We start from the raw sequence: 19,627 nt of genomic DNA, 5'->3' as shown, positions 1-19,627 counted from the left end.
CCTCTCCCTGCTTGGAGCTGGCCGCCCACCATACCTCCTGCTCGAAGCACGGTGTGAGAGCAGGGTGGATGCGGCGGGCTAGCGGCGGAGTGCCAGTGTGAGCGGTGGTCCTCAGAGAGGGGACGCTAAATGCAGAGACTGCCTGGGAGGAGAGCACCTGTGCTGAGAGAAAGGAAGTCCTTGTGAGCCCAGAGAAGATGCGGAGAAGGGGGGGACGGGGTAAGGGGAGCCAGCTGCACCCTCGAGACGCACCTCACAGACACTGAGCCAGCAGGGGTCGGCTGCTCCGCGTGCTTCGCCAGGGCCCCTTGTTGTCCAGTCCACATGTGCGGGCCCCGGGTGAGGGTGGGATGGAGCTTGGGCGCTGCTGTGCCTTCCTCGGTTGTTAGCCTAAGACCTCTTCAGTTAAGAGTACCTTGCCTCACTGCCTGTGAGTCTAGCATGTAAGAATAAGCATTTTTGCTCTCACTGTGGCTCTTAAAACTCAAACCAGCCACTCCTTCTGATGCACAACTGAAGAAATGGCAACCGTTCCAGCTCTGGGGGAGTGAGCTGTCTTGGACGTACCTAGGAGCGTAAGTCAGAATCCGGAGCAGCCTGTGTAAGCGCCGGCTGGGTCCTGTGCACGCATTTCACCTCGTGCCTGGAAGTTAGCCTGATGGTGAGGGGCGGCTCCGCTGTGGAAGCAGCTCAAGGACAGCAGGCAGCAGAGCTGTCATCCAGCCAGCTCTTTTCAGGAGCTGGTCTTGCCCACGTCAGTTGTTCCCAAGCTGCTTTCAAGAAGGGCTTTTCCAGGTGCCCTTCCGCTGTGGCGTTGAGCCTGCATCAGGGCGCCTCTGCCCCTCCTACCTCTGCTCTTTGCGCCTGACCTTGGTACCCGTGGGGGCCACCCGTTGCCGCTGAGGCAGTTAAAGTTGGACTCCGCAGCCAGACCCTCTGGGGCCAAGTTGTGATAAGTCGCGGACTCGCTGTGGGGCCTTGGGCAGCGTGTTAACCTCTCTGGGCTTCAACTTCCTTCTCTTCCATGGGGGTAGTAACAGTGCCTATCTCATAGGGTTGTCATGAGAGTTAAATAAGTTAAATATACATAAAGCTTCTAGAATAGTGCCTGGCCTGGAGTAAGCAGTCAATAAATGTTAGCTAATGGTGTTACCACCTCCTGTCCTCCACTTGTGCTGTATTTGTGCCAAATCCAGTTTATTTCCTTCCCCTGACTCCATAGCTCTCTGTTCCCCTCAGTGCTACGACTTTGTGTATGACCTTCTAGGTCACAGCTCTTTCACGTGACCTGGGTCCCTCCACCTCCCTTTCCATCCACTGCCTCAGGGCAGCCCCCACCCCCATCCAGGCAGACCTGGCCTCGTGGGTAAGGCCCAGACAGCAACGAGGAGGCAGCGGAAGGAACCCTAATATGCTTGAGCACCTGCTTTGTACCAGACACGGTACCGACATTTTCACTGACAGCTTGTAGTCACCTTCAGTTACTGTCTCCAGTTTATACGTGAGAGGTTAAAGCTCAAAGAAGTTAAATATCAATAAGTTGCAGAAGGCACTATCACTAGTCAGTGGCGGAGCTGGGATCTGAACCCAGGTCTGTGTGACTCTGGAGTTCTTGCTTTGCATTACCCAGAGTGGACAGAGAGCAGGATGCGTGCGCACTCTGCACACAGCCTCCGGACCAGACAGGATTTGGATTGGGTCTGAAAAGCGATGTGAAGCCATGTCAGCCCTGGGTTGGAACTCCCTGTCTGTCCTCCCTCCTCCCTTCCTCTCTTCTGCCTTATTATCTCCCTCCTTAATGTGTTTGCCCCATACTGGGTCTTAGTCTGCTTGTCAAGAGAACAAATAAAAGGAAGGTGGGGTTTTTTTTGCACACAGAAAAGAAAGTAATGATGATTAACTAGCATGCATTTGCAAAGCACGAGCTCTGTCCCCCCAGCCTCATTGTGCACTTTTGGATCAGGTTGTAGGTGAGGAGAAGATCTGATCTCAGAGTGCGGTTAGCAGATCTCGCCGTGATATTTTTGTGGAGGAAACATTTTTTTTTAGTGGACTGAATATTTGGATTTCAAGTGTGTCTGTGGTTCGTTGATCTGACTGTCCACCGGGAGGGGTCTATAACTCCATGTTTCTTTTTCAGCCCTGTTTTCATTCCAGTTTTTAAAATGATAATTTTTACTTAGAGATGTCTTTAGTGGCAGAATGGCAAATGACAAGGAGCCAGGGGGAAATATGGATATAGTGAAGACATAGTTCTTCATGGAAAAAGTGATTTTAGTTGATGTTAAGTCAGCTTGACTCTGACTTGACGGTGAACATCCTCTTAGGCGGCATTAATAGAAGCACAGAGGCTGGAACAGGGAGGTAATGGTCCTGCCTCCTCTCCACCTCCTGTTGACACTGAGTATTGAGTCCATTCTCGGAACCACATTTGACTTTTGAGGCCGATAAATTCCTGCATTCAGAGACTAATAAGTAAGACCAGCAGCCACAAGTGTATTTCACATAAAGAATTCCTTAAGGGATTGAGAACATTTAGCTTACAGAAGAGAGAAGACTTGCGTGGGGGGCACACAATAGCTGAACTCGATTCAGAGTGAGAAAGAACTGTGAGCTGTGGTGGAGCGGATGGCCCGGAAGAAGCAGGGGCTCCCTGCATGCAAGCAGAGCAGGGTGTTACTTCCTGGAGTTATACTCTATGTCAGCTAGCAGATTGCAGGTTCAGATAGGCCAGGAGTGGACCGAGCTTTGGAAGTGGCGGGTATGTGCCAGCAATACCAAACCCATGCAGTTTGGGGAGCCAGTAGAATGGGAATTAAAATGTTTAACGAGATTCAAGTGTGAACCTGAAGACAATGAGATGTAAAGAGAAAGCTGGGGCAGAAGGATTGAGGAGGAAGAGGTTGAGAACATGATATGCTTTTACTTTTTCTCGAGGTTAAGAGTCCTAGACCTGTTTTAAAATGGAATTGCGTTGAGCTTCATGGGTCATTAAGCCCTATGGTGCTACTCAGGTTATGAAAATTGTCATGAGTTCGTTCATTATGTCATTAGCACTAAGAAGCTAAGATTTTACTTTTTTAATTTCTTAAAAGGAGATAGGGGCTTAGTATTAGAAAATAATACCTTTCAGGTTGCTTGAAGGTTAGTTGCTAATATCAGAAATTAGACCACTAAATTCATCGCAACTCCTGTTAATTGTCCTTGTCCCCTCCGTGTGACCCTCCCTATCGTCTGCTCCTCAGGATCTATGAAGCTGGCGTAGAAGGCTGGAACTAGAAGAATCACTCTCTCTCCTCTTTCAAGTACACATTTCTCTCTCTCTCTCTCTCTCTCTCCTCTATTAGAAAACATACGCTGAATTCTGGAAACTACAAACCAGTAAGGTTGGCACTGGTTCTCAGCAAAATTCCAGAACAGGTTATTTAACCACTGATGACAGTTTCCTTAGATCAAGAATGTCTGTGTCTTCTTTTCTAGTGAGGTTTCCAGACTGATGGGGTAGAGCACTTTATATATTCAACTAACATTTATGTGATATATATGCACACATATATATGCGTGTATATGTGTATAACATATATACATGCAGCGAACATTTATAACATTCAGCTAACAGACACTTACAGCATGCCTCCCGAAGGCATCATACAGAGAAAGTGGGAGGTGAACCCAGAATGCCATATTTTAAAACCTCCTAGGGCCCAGCACATTTGAGTGCTTGGTGGATGAGAAATAAGATGTTCCAGGCAAAACAGCAGTGCCAAAGGGCAGAGGCGGAAAGAGGAGGCTGGATCAGGGAAGGGCTCTGAGGGTCTGGGCTCTGGGGTGGGTGTGGGAAAGCAGGCAGAGAAGCTGGTTTGTGGGTGCCCATTCCTTTGGCAGATTTTCAGCCAGTGGTGTGGACAGGCCTGGCTGACCAGTTTACTTTGTGGGGTGAAAAAGAGAGAAGAGTCAAAATGTCCTGAGAGTTTCTAACTTGGGGAATCGAGAGAGAGAGAGGGAGAGAGAGAGAGAGAGAGAGAGAGAGAGACTGTTTCTCTTTGTGGGGACAGGGAGGGGCTGAGAGTAAGTCAGGAGGATCAAGCGTGAGTGGTTGGATGACTAAGGCTTTGGGACATGTAGCTTTTGAGGCAGCAGTGGGACACACAGTAGACGGTTGAATACGCTCCTGGAACACAGGAGGGAGGCAGGGGCTGGGTGGGCATTTTCTGTAGATGGTAAATTAAGCTATGGGTGGAAGGGGTGGGTTTAGCAAGAATGTGTCAGTGCTGAGCTTCATTAAGTTTCTGAGGTGTGCAAAGGCGGAAGAGGCAAGGAAAGAAGGTGAAGCAAAGTTGTCAGAGGTTTAGGAAGAGAACCTGGGGACAGTGGGGTCCTGGAAGCCGAGGGAGTATGGTGCTTCAGGAGGGGCTTGTGCAAGGACTGCGAGAGTGGCTGCCACCCCTCCAGGGCCCTGTATGCGCTGAAGGGTGGCCTCGTGCAGTAGAAATTAGGGCGGAAGTGATAGGAGGAGGCTCAGACTCCTTGCTTATTACTAAACAATTGCTGAAAGGAAAGAAGTGAAAAAGAACAGTTCATACATGTAATCCCTTAACACACTCACTGCTGTGACCCCAGCACCGAAGGAATGTCTGTGGCCATGCCAGGCTCTTTTGTGGGTGACCAGTCACTGGGAGCTTCTCTAGCACAGGGATGGGGACAGGACTCAGACAACCCTCACTGTGACTTCAGCAGAGTCGTCGCGCTCCAGAGCTGTGACGGTTCTGAACTTTTAGCTATAATTGGTATTGATGCATTTTTCAATTATGACTGAAGGGAGGTGGATTTGGAATTTAGTTAGTGGGCCTCCAGATTAGACTTGGGAACATGATCCTTGTGAAAAGTCGTTTTAGCTTATCAGTAGCTGGCAAACATTTGTACAACAGTGGTTGTTCTGACTGTCCTTTGGCTGCCTACTAAACTGGACAGCAAGCTGTGTCCACTGATTGAATGAAAAAAATAACGATTTTGTGTTACAGGGAACTTTTTACAATAAGCCAGAGGGCCTTACCGGAGTCTCTTTAATCTTTAACAATGGCTGTCTCTTGCGGAGGCAAATTATGCAAATCAGTGCTTAGTGTTTCATAATCAATCAGGTCTTTGTTGGAAGTGTTATGAGCGCCAGAGCAGAATTCCTGTGGGGGGGGAGAGTAGTTAGGGGAGTTGCAAGTCAGGCCACTGCTGTGATCTGCAGAGGACACTGGTGGCTGCTTTGAACCCCCCTGCAGTGAAAATGCAGTCGTCCTTTGAGAAGAATCCCTCAGTTTTGTAGCAGGGTTTTTGTTTTACAGTTTATCTTGCTTTGGGTAATTTACAAAACACCCACGAAGGAGCAGCTAGCAGGTCTGTGCTGTGGATGACACACATAAACAAAGCTGGGCCCGCCGCCTGGGACGGCAGATGGCAGCCATGCTCCAGAGCTGCCTTTGTGTTGAAACTGCCAGGAGTGCAGTGTTTTAAAACCTTGGACTCATCCAAGTGCACGTGTCTATTTCAAAACAGTGTCATTTCAGCGTCAGCCTGCACAGCACAATTAACCTTTAATAATCCTTTGATTCTAGATCAAAAATACAGAACCAGAGAAAATTTTAAAGCCCTTGGGAAAAAACTGTGATATTTTTGAGAGTTCCTGTTACTACTCCTGCTATAATACATGTGTTGCCATCTAGTGGATAATGTAAAGTATATAGCAGACTTACTATGTTTGGAGTTTATTTTACCCTGCTAGTAATTCTTGAAGCGGATAGAAAGTCAGTTCAGTTCGGAACATTAAATCATTTTTGGAGAGCTGCTTTGGGCTAGGCATATGCCCGAGCAGATTATGTCCGATAGACATGAAAACATTTCAAAACAAGATGGTGACATCCCTGAAAAAGAGATGCTTGCGAGGGGTCCTTAACCTGGCCTGGAAATGGCAGAGAAGACTTCCGGGAGGTGTATCCCCTGAGCAGAGTAGGAGTAAGTCAGAAGACCGGGATTGGGAGATGGGGGAGGGCTCTGAACTCGGAGAAGTCAGCAGGGCCAGGAACACTAGGGGGTCCCAGGCTCAAGGAATTGGATTTGACCCTGCGGGGCCTGGGGAGTCAGTCAGTATACACTCTTAGTTAGGCAAGATTTACCTTTTTGTTTAAAAACATTTTTTGTCCGGTTGCAAAGATTACACATACGAAGTGTAGAAAAATTTTAAGGTACGAAAAGGTATTAGGAAAAAGCAAAGTCTTCAAATCTTAACCACCCAGACAACCATCAGTGTTTTGATGAGCAGTCTTTTAGATTCCTCTCTCTCTCTGTGGGTTCAGCTTCAGGTCTGTATTTCATATAATTTACCTAAGTACATGCTGTGTGCAACCTTGGTTTTTCCCCCATTCAGCAACATGCTTGTGGGCAACCCATCCATGGGGTTGAGTCCCTGGGGCTGAGTCCATGTCAGCAGTGCACATATTGGGATGTCTTTGTTTGGTCTCTCCTAGTAAAAGCTTTATGTGTAACAACAGGTAATGTGAGAATCTGTTTTTCCCTGTCAAATGCATCTAATATAGGGACCACTGCTACTGTTTTTTATAATCAGTCTGCTTATACGGTAGATGTGTTTTGTGGGGAAGTTCAGTGTCTTGATGATTTTTGAAATTAGCCTTATTAGAATACAGTCACTTAAAAGTGAACTTGATTTATCTTCAGAGAAAGGAAAGGATGAGTCACATGAATGCCTTTCATTTTAGAATGGAGTTTAAACAATTGTTTAGTTGAGTATCAGCTTTGTGGAGAAGCCAGATCCTGGCTGACCCTGGAGTGTGGCTCTTGGCTTTGCGCTGACCCATAGCTGTTGACATTGCATTTGACCTGAACAAGGCATCTCAGCACTGGGTACTTTTGATCTTAAAACGTTCTGTGTGCACTGTGGTGAGGGCAGCCCTCAGAGACCCACTGCGCTCGGGTGGGACAGTAGGTTTGTCTTCATGGGCAGACTTGCAGAGGCTGAAAGCACACAGGTACTTGGTTTGGGAGTCAGAGTCCCCTGTTTATTTTGAACCATTTATATGAAATGTGTTACTTCAGTGTCTTCTTATCTGTAAAGTGGGATTATAGTGGAACCTATCCCACAGGGTTATTAGGAGAAGTAAATGAGCTAATTGACGCACAGTGTTCAGACTGATGCCGGCCGCACAGCATGTGCTCGATAAAAGTTAGCTATTAACTCGTGCTATTTCTATTTTTAAAGAATCATTTTTACTGCCCTCCCTTTGTAGTGAAGCTCAGGGAGATTAAGCAACTTGCTCAAAATTTCAGTTGGCAAAGTTAAGCGTTTAGGGAGTTTATTAAAAGCACCTCTTTTTTCCCAGCACAATTTTGGAACTACCTGAAAGAAATACAGGAGTCAGAAGGTGAAAAAGCCAAACGGAGAACCTGGCTTTAGATTTGTGGCCAAATATGGGTGGAGCGCTGGCCAGAACAGACCCTCTCTGCTGCCTGTTGCCGAGTGTGCTCACTGCTGTCTCCAAACCCTACCCCAGTAAGTCCTCGTCCCTCAGACGCGTGAGTGAAGCGTTGGGAGACAGAAGAGGAAGTTTGTCCAGCTGGGGTCCCTCCATGCGAAGCCTGAAGGGGGTGGGGGGGAATCAAGGTCCCCTTCAGAGTAAGTGGTGGAGATTGAGCAGAGATTAGAACCAAGAAGCTCAACCAACTCCCTGGATTCCGTACCCGTTTCTCTCTTGTCTGCCCTGCTCCACCCAAACCCCACAGTCTTTTGCCCGGAGTCTGCTCCTCTGCTCATACCCCGCCCCGCACTAGGCGAGGAGGTAGAGGAACTCAGACACGGGGAAGAGACCCAGTCCTGGAAGTTGCCTTCATTACTTGTTTAAACTGTGTTTTGAGGCAGTTTGATGATTGATACTCAGGGTGATCGGGTCGCCATTGCACCGCCAGTCTTTCTGACCATCCTGGTTCCTTGCTCACAGCTGTGGGCCTTCCTCCCAGCATCCCTGTGGTACTTGCGAATTCCAGGCCTCCCGTGTCACAAACACAAGGAATAACAGCCGAGCTTGGAGGAGGAGACTTCAGTGGTAAAAACAGGCACTTTGGATATGGGCACGTTCCTACTTTGAGTGACTTATAAAACGAGCGCTCTACGTGGAAACATTCAAAAAACCTTTCTTGCAGATCTTTCTGTATCCACTGTAGTTGAAAACATTTTACGAATCAATATATACAACTGCTGTCACATGAAACCCAGTTTATATTTCTGTGAAGAAAAGCCTCAAACTTAAATAAGCTAAATAGTAATAGTTCATTAGTCTTTTGACCATATAATGTAGAATAAATAACTTAGCCTTTGAGTCATACAGACCCGTGATCCATGCCACTTCTTCCCCTTATTATCCTGTGACCGACCTCACGTGGGCCTCAGTTTCCATGTTTATCAAACGAGAATGGGGGTAACATCTAACTCATCTGATTGTTATAGGGGAGCCGATGACGGCACTTAGTGAGCAGTTCACGCACTTCTGGCACACACATGCCTGGTATGTCACTCCTGGGTAACATCAGGTGTGTAGTGCACTGTTGAACACAGATACAAGACAAAACAGCTTGCTGTTGCTCGCTGGATGTCTTTCTCGGTTCCCAGTCATCCCTCGTTGTGATTACTATACTGGGAAACTGCACTTGCCACCTGCCAAGAATCTGTGCTGAAATCTGGGCATTAAGAACTCAAGCCTGATACTTAGAATGCTGGGTTCCATTCAGGCTTCACCCCACGTGTTCCTGAGCACATTACTTACCCTGTCTCTGACTTAGTTTCCTCATCTGTAAAATAGGTGCGATGATGTTACCCATCTTGTGTAGCTGGGAGAATTTGATGAGCTAATGTGTGGGGAGATCTTGGAACAGAGCCTGGCATGTAGTAAACTCTCAATGCAGGTTTTGTTGTTGGTGGTTTTTTTTTTAAATGGCATTGATCCTCTTAAATGGAACTTTAAGCAAGGCTTGCAAGTACTTAGAAATAAAATAGCTAGAGATTTTGCGTGGGGTTGAGGTGTTGGTTCAAATGTGGGTTATTACTAGTTTGGCAGCAGAAAATCTGTACTTCACAATCACCAAACATGTTAAACGAGAGTGCAAAATGGGAGATTTTTTAAAAAATCATGTTTTGTTAAGAAAACATGTCAAGTATATACTAAAGTAGGCCGAGAGTGTAAGGAGCCCGCCTGTGTGCACGTGCCCATCTTCAGCTGTCAGCTCAGGACTGATCCTCTTTCCTGTGCTCCTCCCCACCTCCATATTATTTTGAAGCGAATCTCAGGTATCACGTCATAAGAAATTGGGATCACGTTTGTTGTACTTTAAGGGAAACTTCTTGTAAGCATGTTTTCTGAGATGCCTGCGGGGCCTTCTTGTTCCTGGCACTTATCCCCTTGCACCATTCTACCCTGGTGGACTGAAATTAGCTAAAGCTGGGGGGTGCTGCTGGGTCTAGCCTACGTAGTAGATTCCTTTGGGCCTGTTCAAACTTTTCATTGAAAACTATGACTCCTTTTTTTTTTTTTTTTTTAAAAACTGTTTTGGATAAGGCTTTAAACAGGTATGCTATGACTGAATGTTTGTGTCACCCCAAAATTCATATGTTGAAGCCCTACTACCCAATGGGATGGTATTTAGTGGTGACCTAATTTGGTCATGGGACCTAATTAGGTCATGAGGGTGGAGCCCTCGTGAATGGGATCGGTACCCTTAGAGGAAGAGACACGAGACCACCATGTGAGGATTCGGCAAGGAGGCAACTCTCTACAAATCACGAAGAGGGCCCTCACCAGGCACCAGATATGCTGGCACCTTGACCAGGACTTTCCAGCCTCCAGAACTGTGAGAAATAAGTGTTTGTTGTTAAAGTCACCCAGCCTGTGGTATTTCGTTATAGCACCCCAAACTGAGACAAAGTGTACTAGTTTCTTATTGCTGCTGTAACAAATTACCACAAGTTTAGTGGCTCAAAACGACAAAAACTTACTATCTTCTAGTTCTGTAGGTCAGAAGTCTAAAATGGGACTCCCTAGACTGAAATCAGGGTGCTGGCAGAGCTCTGTTCTTTTCTGGAGATGCTAGGGGAGAATCCATTACTTTGCCTTTTCAAGCTTCCAGATGTTGCCTTCATCCTCTGGCTCCCTTCCTCCATCTTGAGAGCCAGCAATGTTGGATTGAGCTCTTCTCCCGTTGCATCGCTTTGACTCTCTCTTCTGCCTCCCTGTTCTCCATTTAAGGACCCTGTGATTACATAGGGGCCTACCTACCTGGATACTCCAGTATTAATCCAGGGTATTCTCCCTATTTTAAGGTCAACTGATGAGCACTGTAATTCCATCTGTCATGATAATTCCCCTTTGTCATGTAACATAATATAGTCACAGGTTCCAGGGGTTAGGACTTGGACATCTTTGGGTGGAGGTAATGGCATTACCCTGACTACCACAGTAGGTATAATCCTTTGGGGATTATTCAGTACCCATTATCTATTCAACATTTAGTAAAAGTTTCTGAGGCTCTGCTTTGCACCAGGAACTGTGCCTGACAGGTTCTGGGGAAAGAGAGAGGACCCTTTAACCTCTAGGAGCTTGCACTCTGGTGAAGAGAAACCAGTCGGTAATGAGTCATTGTGGTCTTTGTGGTCTGTGGGGAGCGCGGCAGGACTGAGGCCACTCAGGACTTTTGGAGCTGAATTGTGAAGGGCCTTGAGTGCTGCATTTGGGGTTTGGACTCAATCCCATTGGTTAGGCCCAGAGATGACAATTAGTTGCCCTTTGGCAAGTCGGCCGGCAGAGATGCTTCCTTTGGCTGCAGTGTGTTTTAAAACCAGAATTCATCCCTGCCCAATGCACCGCACCTTCCATTCCTCTTGCTTTACCCCCTCACACTGCTTACCTGGCCCCTTGCAGGCAGGGGTTGGGGGAGGGAATGGAAACCACTGAAATGTATTAAACTTAACTTGATTAAATCTTGTATGTGGTACAGTAAATACCTTGTTTGCACATCTCTTAAATTTTTTTCTCAACAATCTTAAAAGTCAGATTTTAAAATGCAGCGTCAGTGGAAAATAGGAGTAAGAGTGTGAGGAAGGCAGCTGTGGCTTAGTGGTGGAAGACGGGACAAGTTTGAACTCAGAGTCCCAGGCTTGCCTCTGAGCCCCACCAGGCACTAACCATGTGACTGGGGACGAGTCACTTAGCTTCTGCAAGATTCACTTTCCCAACCTGGTTAATGAGTGTGGTGACGTCAGTGCCCACAATGGGCTGCTGGGAAAGAACAAGGTCGTGTGTGGGGAAGTTCCTCACGGAGCCAGGGATGCTGGACAGACTCTGGCTGTCTCAGTTGTTGTTTGTAATCTGGTAAATAAATGAATATTGTGGCCATAGTTCAGTTTTTCTTCGATTCATGTTCTTATAGATGCCTAAGGGTGCTTTTCTGAACCATATTTGCTTTTAGTCTAGACTCTGTGAGAAATTTAACTGAACCCTTACTGACCTGTCTCCAGACAAATGCTGAATGTTTCTTTAGTGGTAAATACTATTTTTGCATTTAAACATTTACTCATTCCACAAATACTGACTGACACCTTCTGGGCTTCATGTTGTGCTTAGAGCCATGCGGGAAGCTGTGCAGCCCCTCCTTGCGTAGTTCCTAACCCCCAAGAAAGAGGCGTGCATGCAAAAGTGAAGCCAGAGGACGTGGCTGTGTGTAGCTGAGTGCCCAGTGGGTGGGATGCAGAAGTGCTTTTAAGTTCAGAGCAAAGCGAAAATTAGCCTGAGTTGGCCTTGACAGAAAAACTTTCATGAAAAAGATGAAAGTTCAGCACATCCTTCAAGGATGGGGCTACGTATGTTTGGAATAAGTACAAAGGACATTAGGAGGAAACTAGTGTGAGCTGTGGTCAAAGGAGAGAGCAGGCCACCAACTTAGTTAATCATTCTCTCCTTCTGGAAACACTTTTGTCCATGTTGACCATGATCCTAGGTTTCTTCCTACCTCTTTTTATTTTATTTGTTTCTTAATCCCTCATTCCACACACATTACCTGACACATGCTTTAGTACTAGAAATGAGCCATCACAAGTTCCGTCCTCTGTACTTTTGTGTCTGTTTTGTTCATCCGTGGAAGTAGGGAAAATGGAGACTTGCTTTGTAGGGATAAATTGTTGCTCCTGCATCTTTTCTTTAATTCTGCTGCTCTGCATGGGCCCTATTTATACACTTGATAGCTCCAGCCTTAGAATCCATCCCCTAGAACACTTGGAAGAAGGAATATTTGTCTATAAAATTTTGGATATAAGACACATAAGGAAGGGAATTGGCCTTTATTGAGCACATTCTGTGTAGTTACTAGACATGTACTATCTCATTGAATCTCGAAGTTCCTTAGAGATCATCTCTTCGTCATGTCACAGATCACAACAATTACAGGAAGAAGGAACCCTCGGTAGGAGACCAAGACCCAGGAATGTGGGTGACTTTCCCAAAGCCACCCAACAAGTCAGTGATTATACAGGAGTCTAAAACCAGAGATATCCAGTTTGTAGCTTCAAAATCTTTTTACTACCTGCATTCCATTCTCTACTAATTTAAAATTTGTTGCATATGAGCGTAACATATTTATCCATATAAATCGTTTGCTTTCTTTTCATTATAGATTTCACACATTGGCAAACTGAGAGACTTTCTTCTCGAACACAGGAAAGATTATATTAATGCTTATAGGTAAGTGTTTATTTCTTACCATGATTTTAGTGACTGTTCTTTTCCATACCTACATTCCTTTTGAGCTTTTTGTCCTCACTTTTTACTAACTTAGGGTTGTAATGGGGAAGGTCAGTTTGGCAGTGGAAGAATATCTGCAGAGCAAAAAGGGGCTCCCCCCAGCCAAGGTAAGCTCAGCCATACCCCATGTCCTCAAAGTCACCATATCCTCACAGCAATGTCCCCTATTCTGATGTTCCCATGTGTCTGTAGCTCTTTGTGTGCCATATATGTTGTGAAACATGCAGAGAGAAATGGGGCAGTTTCTCATTGAATGCATATTGCTGAGCAAATGAAGAGATAATGCAGGTCATGTAAAAATGCCATTTGGAAAGACAAGAGCTCTTACCTCTAGTGAAGAAACTTTTGGTTAGGTTGATCTTTAAAAAGAAAAAGCATTTTGATCGAGCCTTCCAAAATGGCTTCTGGAATAGACTCCAGCTCTCAGTAGATACAGGAACACCGCCGTGCAGATATCATGCCTCCTGCTCTTCCCTGACCTACATTTGCACCTGGCTTTAGTGTGGCGTTTCTACCATAGGAGTCAGCTTCAAGTGTATTACCTAAATTAATGGAAAAGTTGGATTAGACATACGAAGTGACATCATTAGAAGCATCTTTTTAGGATTTCATCATTATAAAATAAGGGATTTTGGCCTTCAGAAGCCTTCCTATCGCAGTTAGAAAATACAGAAAAAATCTGATTTTTAAAAAAGCTTTGTCAATATATGCAAAAATGAAAATGTTTCATATAAATTCTTTAACAGAGAAAATAATTATGCCCCAGGTGAATTTTAAATAATCTCTACCAGTTTGTCTACTTTATACTTTTAACTGTATTTCATTTGCATAATTTTGGAATATACTAAATTATTCTAATGTTTAGTACCAAGAAAACCTTAAAGTTCTCAGTTAAAATAGTTGGTCACCACTAGATGGCAGTGTAAATTTTATTTCTAAAGGTGTGTGTACATCAGATGCTAATTTTATAGTGCATAAAAATGGAAGCGACGGTCATTTTGGAAAGCTTAATAAAACTGGTATAAGCCTGTCAGTTCCAGCTTCTTTCTTTAGTACTTTACAACTTAGGTTAAATAAGTGGTTGTAGAGATCTCTCATGGAAATCCATTATTAACTCCCCTTTTCCTTGAAAAGGCATCCAGCCAGGTGAATGCTTTAAAGGTTGGTTTAGTTCAGGCCACCCTGTCCCCTTATTAACCGTGCAAACCTGAGAAAGTCACTTAATCTGTAAAATGCAGTGTCTTCCTCTAAACCAGGGGTCAGCAAACCACAGCCTACAGGCCAAGAGCAGTCCGCTGCCTATTTTTGTACAGCCTGTGAGCTGAGAATAGTTCTTATATTTTTAAATGGCTGGAGGGAGAATAATAACAATAGGGACTTCCCTGGTGGCTCTGGTTAAGACTCCTCCCTCCCAATGCAGGGAGCCCGGGGTCGATCCCTGTTCGGGGAACTAGATCCCACATGCATGCCACAACTAAGACCTGGGGCAACCAAAAAAAAAAAAAAAAAAAAAATTAAAAAAAAAAAAAAAAGAAGATGAAATTAAGGGAAGATGCTGGGCCAGTGCCCCACCTCCTCTTCCCTGGTTAATCAAATACACTGTCCCTCCTAACAGTATACTTGTAATACATAAGAAATAAAACCAGTTTTTTTTAAAAAAAAAATTATTATAATAATATTTTACCACATAAGAAAATTTATGAAATTAAATTTTCAGTGTCTATAAATAAAGCTTATTGGAACAGCGCCACACCCATTCATTTGAATGTTATCGATGGCAGCTTTTACACTATGACAGCAGAGCTGAGTGGCTGTGACAGGCTATATGGCCCTCAAAGTCTAATATGTATACTATGTGGCCCTTTTCAGAAAAGGTTTAAGGAGCCCTGCTGTAAATAATGAGAGTGATGATCACTTGCCACTTGTCAGGAGATTCAAATAAGACAGTACAATTGAAATGCAGTGCAAAAAGAAAAAAACAATGAGGGGACTTCCCTGGTGGCGCATTGGTTAAGAATCTGCCTGCCAGTGCAGGGGACATGGGTTCGAGCCCCGGTCCGGGAAGATCCCACATGCCGCAGAGTAACTAAGCCCGTGCGCCACAACTACTGAGCCTGTGCACCACAGCTACTGAAGCCCGCGTGCCTAGAGCCCGTGCTCTGCAGCAAGAGAAGCGACCGCAGTGAGCAGCATGCGTACCACAACGAAGACTAGCCCCCGCTCGCCGCAACCAGAGAAAGCCCGCGTGCAGCAACGAAGACCCAGTGCAGCCAAAAATAAATGAATTAAATAAATAAAAAAATTTTAAGAAGCAGTGGATTTATAAAAAGATTATAAGGCTGCTATTCTGTAACTTTGCAGTAGTTTTAAACTTTTGATTATAATGGTGGGATTAAGGCATTTCTCCTCGAACAGCACAGCTCAGCTCCATACAGTGTGTCAGTGTTTCCAGAGCAGATGTGGACTTAACTCTGAGTCCTCATGCCCCTGCTCAGGACAGTGGGCAGCTGGCCTCGGCCTCCCCCTTTCCCGGCTACCATGGCAGCACACTCTGGGGCGGAGGACCAGGCTCCCTGGAGCCCATCTCACCCTGCCACTTACTGGTTGTGTGGCTGCAGCGTCAGCAGAACTAGAGCTCCTGAGGCTTTCTTAGTCTTGACCAGTCATTACCCCATTATAGAAACTCAGTCTTTAATTCCTTTTCCCAGTTGCAGTTCATGGCCAGCCAGTGCAGTCTGAGTTTCACTCCTACCCCTGTTTTGGTCCCTTTGAAAGATCAGGGACTTTGAGGGTCAATCACACCTAGGTTCTAGTCCCAGTTCTGCCACGTATTAATCATGTAAGTGTATACAGCTCACTTCACATCTTTGTGCTTGCTTTTTTTGTTTGTTTTTAAATAAAATGTGGATAATGTTCTTGTGAGGATTAAAAGAGATGTGTGAGAGTTCCTGGCACATAGAAGCCCCTTGGTGAATGGTACCTGAATTGGAATCCCATTTGACCTGTGATGAGGTTGCGGCAGTGGTCAGTTGATAAAGAAAGCACCTCTGATTTCCTGCCAGAGGGGGGAGGGAGGGAGAGAAAGAGAGGATGCCAGAGTCAAGTCGACCTGACAGAGATGGACGTGTTCTCAGCGTGATCACTGGTGAAACCTAGGGTGGCGGCAGAGGTTAGGTCTGCAGGAGGGTGACCTTGCTGAAGGCTCCTGAATTAGACGCACTCAGCCATTAGTGCCACTGAACGGTCACAGCCCCGCAGCACAGGGAGCACAGAGGCCCCTGATAGCATATGAGAGAGAGGGCAGGCAGATCCCAGAGGAGAGGACAGAGAGGAGTCGTGGCTCCATGTGTGTTCACGCCTATGCCCAGGTCCTTCTGCCAGGCTGCCAATCAGAGAAGTCCCTGCCCCCAAGGGAGGGGCAGGAGGGAGGATGCTCAGGTTAGGTGTCACGCTAGAGGAGTGGATTCATGTAGAAACATGAGGACTAGGGAATAAGCATTCCCCTCCATGCCCTACATTCCCTCCAGATGGAGAAAGGCCATCCTTATCTTCTCCCATCAAGCTCTCCCTCCCAAAGGTGGTAGACTGTTTAAAGCCTTTCTTTTTTTACTGCTCTGCCTCCCAATGCGATGTGCTGGCCTTGGCTTGTTACTGAGAAGATTTTGGATGGAGTGTGATCATGGAGTGGAGAGAAATATTACCTTCAGACCCATAAAGCTATGTTAGCTTGGCATAATCAGGAAGCTGTAATCTTTTCCACAATGTAGAGCTCAGACTTTATTGACCCATTTAATTTTTTTTAAATAATGACATTTTACTAGAGCAGAACAGCATGCAACCTAGGTAGCCTCTGGCTGGATCTCTTGAATGATTTTAATTAAAACTGATTCCTCCACTTCTGGTAGATGTACCTTTTCCTCAATATCCTGGCAACGAAACAATACCACCTGGGGGAGAAACTTTTTTGGTTTTTGTTGTTGTTACTAATAGAATAACCATACTGTCCATTTCCAGTTTAAAAAGGTTAATATATAATGTCTCCTAAAGGATCATCACCTTTTAATTGAGTAATCAGTTTTATCAAATTAACCTTTAGACCTTTTCAATTTCACTGAGCTGAGTTTCCATTAAGTCAAAATAGAGTAGGAGGATGTTAATCTCATGTTTTTGGAATTAGTCGTTTATAGGTCTGCTCCGTCCACAGGGTACATAGCCACTTGGAAGTGGGTACCTGTCTTATTTATTTGTTCCTGACCCCGTTAGCCTCCGTTTCCGGAGAGATGGTTTCTATTAGGGGCGGCACAGGACTCGCCACCCCTCTGCTCACTGCTCTCACTCTGCCCGCCTTGACCTGACTGGGGAGTTGGGAGGAGGGTGGAGCGTGCTTGCCCAGCCCCTTCCCCTGTCTCTTGGGTCTTCTGCCTCAGGTAGAGTACATTCTGTCAGGGTTACCATGTTAAGCCAAACTAGTTAAGAAAACAAAATATTTGGGGAGGGTTGGGATAGGGAAATAGGTCTCTGTTGCTTTTCAGGTTCTGCTGAGGGGAGGACCATCCATTCCCCAGGAACCTGTGGGCTTCCTTCTCTTCTTCCAACGACCCCCCGCCCCCGAAAATGTGGACCCTGGGGTTGGGGCGTGGGAAGGTGCCGCACTGAGGGAGGAGAGGAGCCTGGCCTCCTGGTTGGCCCTGGGAAGAGCCTCAGGCTTACTCCTCCCTCTTCTCTTGGGGTCCTGTCATCAGGATGGACACATTCCCTGCCCCTCTGTGCCTCCACTTTTCCAGGGAAGGCTCTGGAAGAGGGGTGCCTGCAGGTCTTGGGGTGGGAGTGAAATAAATCTGGGAGGGACCTATTAAGGAACACAGTTGTGTAGCTGTGTGTCAGGCCTCTTCAGGTCGGCCTCAGGCATTAAGTGAGGTCATTCAGAAAGTATTTGGCTCTTGAGATATTGATTTATCAGCCTACTGAATCCTAGGTATTGCCCATGATGATGGGATGCAGTAATGAACAGACAGACAAATGTCCCTGCCTTTATGGAACTTATATTTTGGAAAGGACGACAGACAAGAAACAAAATAAATGAGTAAAACATAATAGTGTTAGAGCAGGATAAATGCTTTTAGGGGGAGGGGAGAAGGGAAAATAGAAAATGTCAGGGAGAGTACAAGTTTATAAACGTAGCTTAGGGAAGGACTTTTTAAGATGGGGGGGACATTGAGTAAACACCTAAAAGAAGTAAGCAGTCAGTTTATATAGATATCATCCAGGGAAAGGACATTCCAGAAGGACATTCAGTTTATATAGATATCATCCAGGGAAAGGACATTCCAGAAGGACATTCAGTTTATATAGATATCATCCAGGGAAAGGACATTCCAGAAGGACATTCAGTTTATATAGATATCATCCAGGGAAAGGACATTCCAGAAGGAGAAGATGGCAGCAAGTGTAAGGTCCTAATGCAGGAGTATGTCTGGAGGGTTCAAGGAACAGTAGGGAGACCAGGGTGGCTGGAGCAGGAGGGACTGGGGAGTGTGGGGGTGGTAGTTGAAGATGAGCTCAGAGGGGGCAGCAGCTAGATCTCGTGAGCCGTCTTACGGCTCATGTAGCTCTTGTGAGGACCTCGGCTTTTACTCTTAGCGGGGAAGCACTAGAAGGTCCGTACAGAGGGTTGATAGGATCTGAGTAACTTTCTAACAGATCAGTAAGGCTAGTGTGTTAGAATAATCTGTGTAGGGACATGACAGAAGCAGCAGACCAGCTGGGAGGCTACAGTTACGTTACAGTCCAGGTGAGAGATGCCGATGGCATGGCCCAGAGGGGTTAGCAGTGGATATGATAACGAGGTCACATTCTGGAATTATTTTGAAGGTAGAGCCAACGAGATTTGTTAATGGATTAGCTATGAGCTGGGAGAGAAAAAGAGGTGCAAGGATGACTCCAGGTTTGGGGCCTGAGCAGCTAGAAGGAATGGAATTGCCATCAACCCATATGGGGGAGCATGTTTGAAGAGAGCGGGCAGGAGCTCAGTTTGGGGCATATCTGCAACACAGGTTAAACATCTGAATAGAGACGTTGAGCCGGCAGTTAGATATACGTGTCTCAGGTTCAAGGAGAGGTTCAAGCTGAAGACATAAATTTGGACTTGTCATTGTAGAACTGGTATATACGCTGACCCAAAAAAAGCCACGAGCCTAGCTGAACTCACCAAGGGAGCAACGTAGACATTGGAGAGATTGAGGGACTGAGGGTAAAAGGTATCAACAAAAAGCCTGAAAACGAGCAGCAGCCGGGGAGATAGGAGGGAAATGGGAGAGTGTGTTGTCCGGGAAGACAGAGGAGAAAGCAAATCAGGGGAAGGGGAGCCATTAGCTCCATCTAATCTGTGGAAAGTAAGTGAGGGGAGGGATGACCCAGGGGTGACCCTGAGGAGTGAGGACCACAGTGGGGGGATGAGGGCAAAAGGCCCTTTGGATGAGGGCAAAAGGCCCTTTGGATGGGGTCGAGAGAGAATAGTCAGGAAGATGGAGACAGGGTTGTAAGCGTCTCAGAGGAGTTTTACTGAAAAAAGTGGGGAAATTGGACAGTAACTGGTAGGAGACATGGATTTGAGAGATTTTCTTTTGTTTTTTTAAGTTGGGAGAAATAACAGCATGTTTGTATGTGGATAGGAGAGATCCAGTAGACGGGGAAAATTGATTTTATTAGGAACTAACACGTGTAGTGTTCACTGTGTGCCAGACACTGCCTAAGCACCGTGTCTGCGCAGTAATTCTTTTACAGTT

The 19,627-nt window shown here is 45.8% G+C and overlaps 1 protein-coding gene across 3 annotated transcripts in view; it reads left to right on the top strand.

The window, feature by feature from the left end:
- The window catches only part of STX18 (syntaxin 18), a 122,036-nt gene that overhangs the window by 56,445 nt on the left and 45,964 nt on the right, over positions 1-19,627 (top strand). For 2 of the 3 annotated variants that reach the window (XM_024741819.1, XM_024741818.1), the window contains exon 2: positions 12,715-12,782. Coding sequence is in view for 1 of the 3 variants with exons in the window: in XM_024741818.1 (XP_024597586.1) it covers positions 12,715-12,782 (68 nt within the window). In the remaining 2 variants the exon portion in view is untranslated. Of the gene's footprint in view, positions 1-7,510; positions 7,553-12,714; positions 12,783-19,627 lie in introns of those variants that run through there. The other variant, XM_024741820.1, reaches the window with a different exon arrangement.

Source organism: Neophocaena asiaeorientalis, unplaced genomic scaffold, assembly GCF_003031525.2.
Source record: "Neophocaena asiaeorientalis asiaeorientalis breed wild unplaced genomic scaffold, Neophocaena_asiaeorientalis_V1.1 scaffold218, whole genome shotgun sequence".
Taxonomy (NCBI): Eukaryota; Metazoa; Chordata; class Mammalia; order Artiodactyla; family Phocoenidae; genus Neophocaena; species Neophocaena asiaeorientalis.
This window is presented reverse-complemented; position numbering and strand designations above follow the sequence as displayed.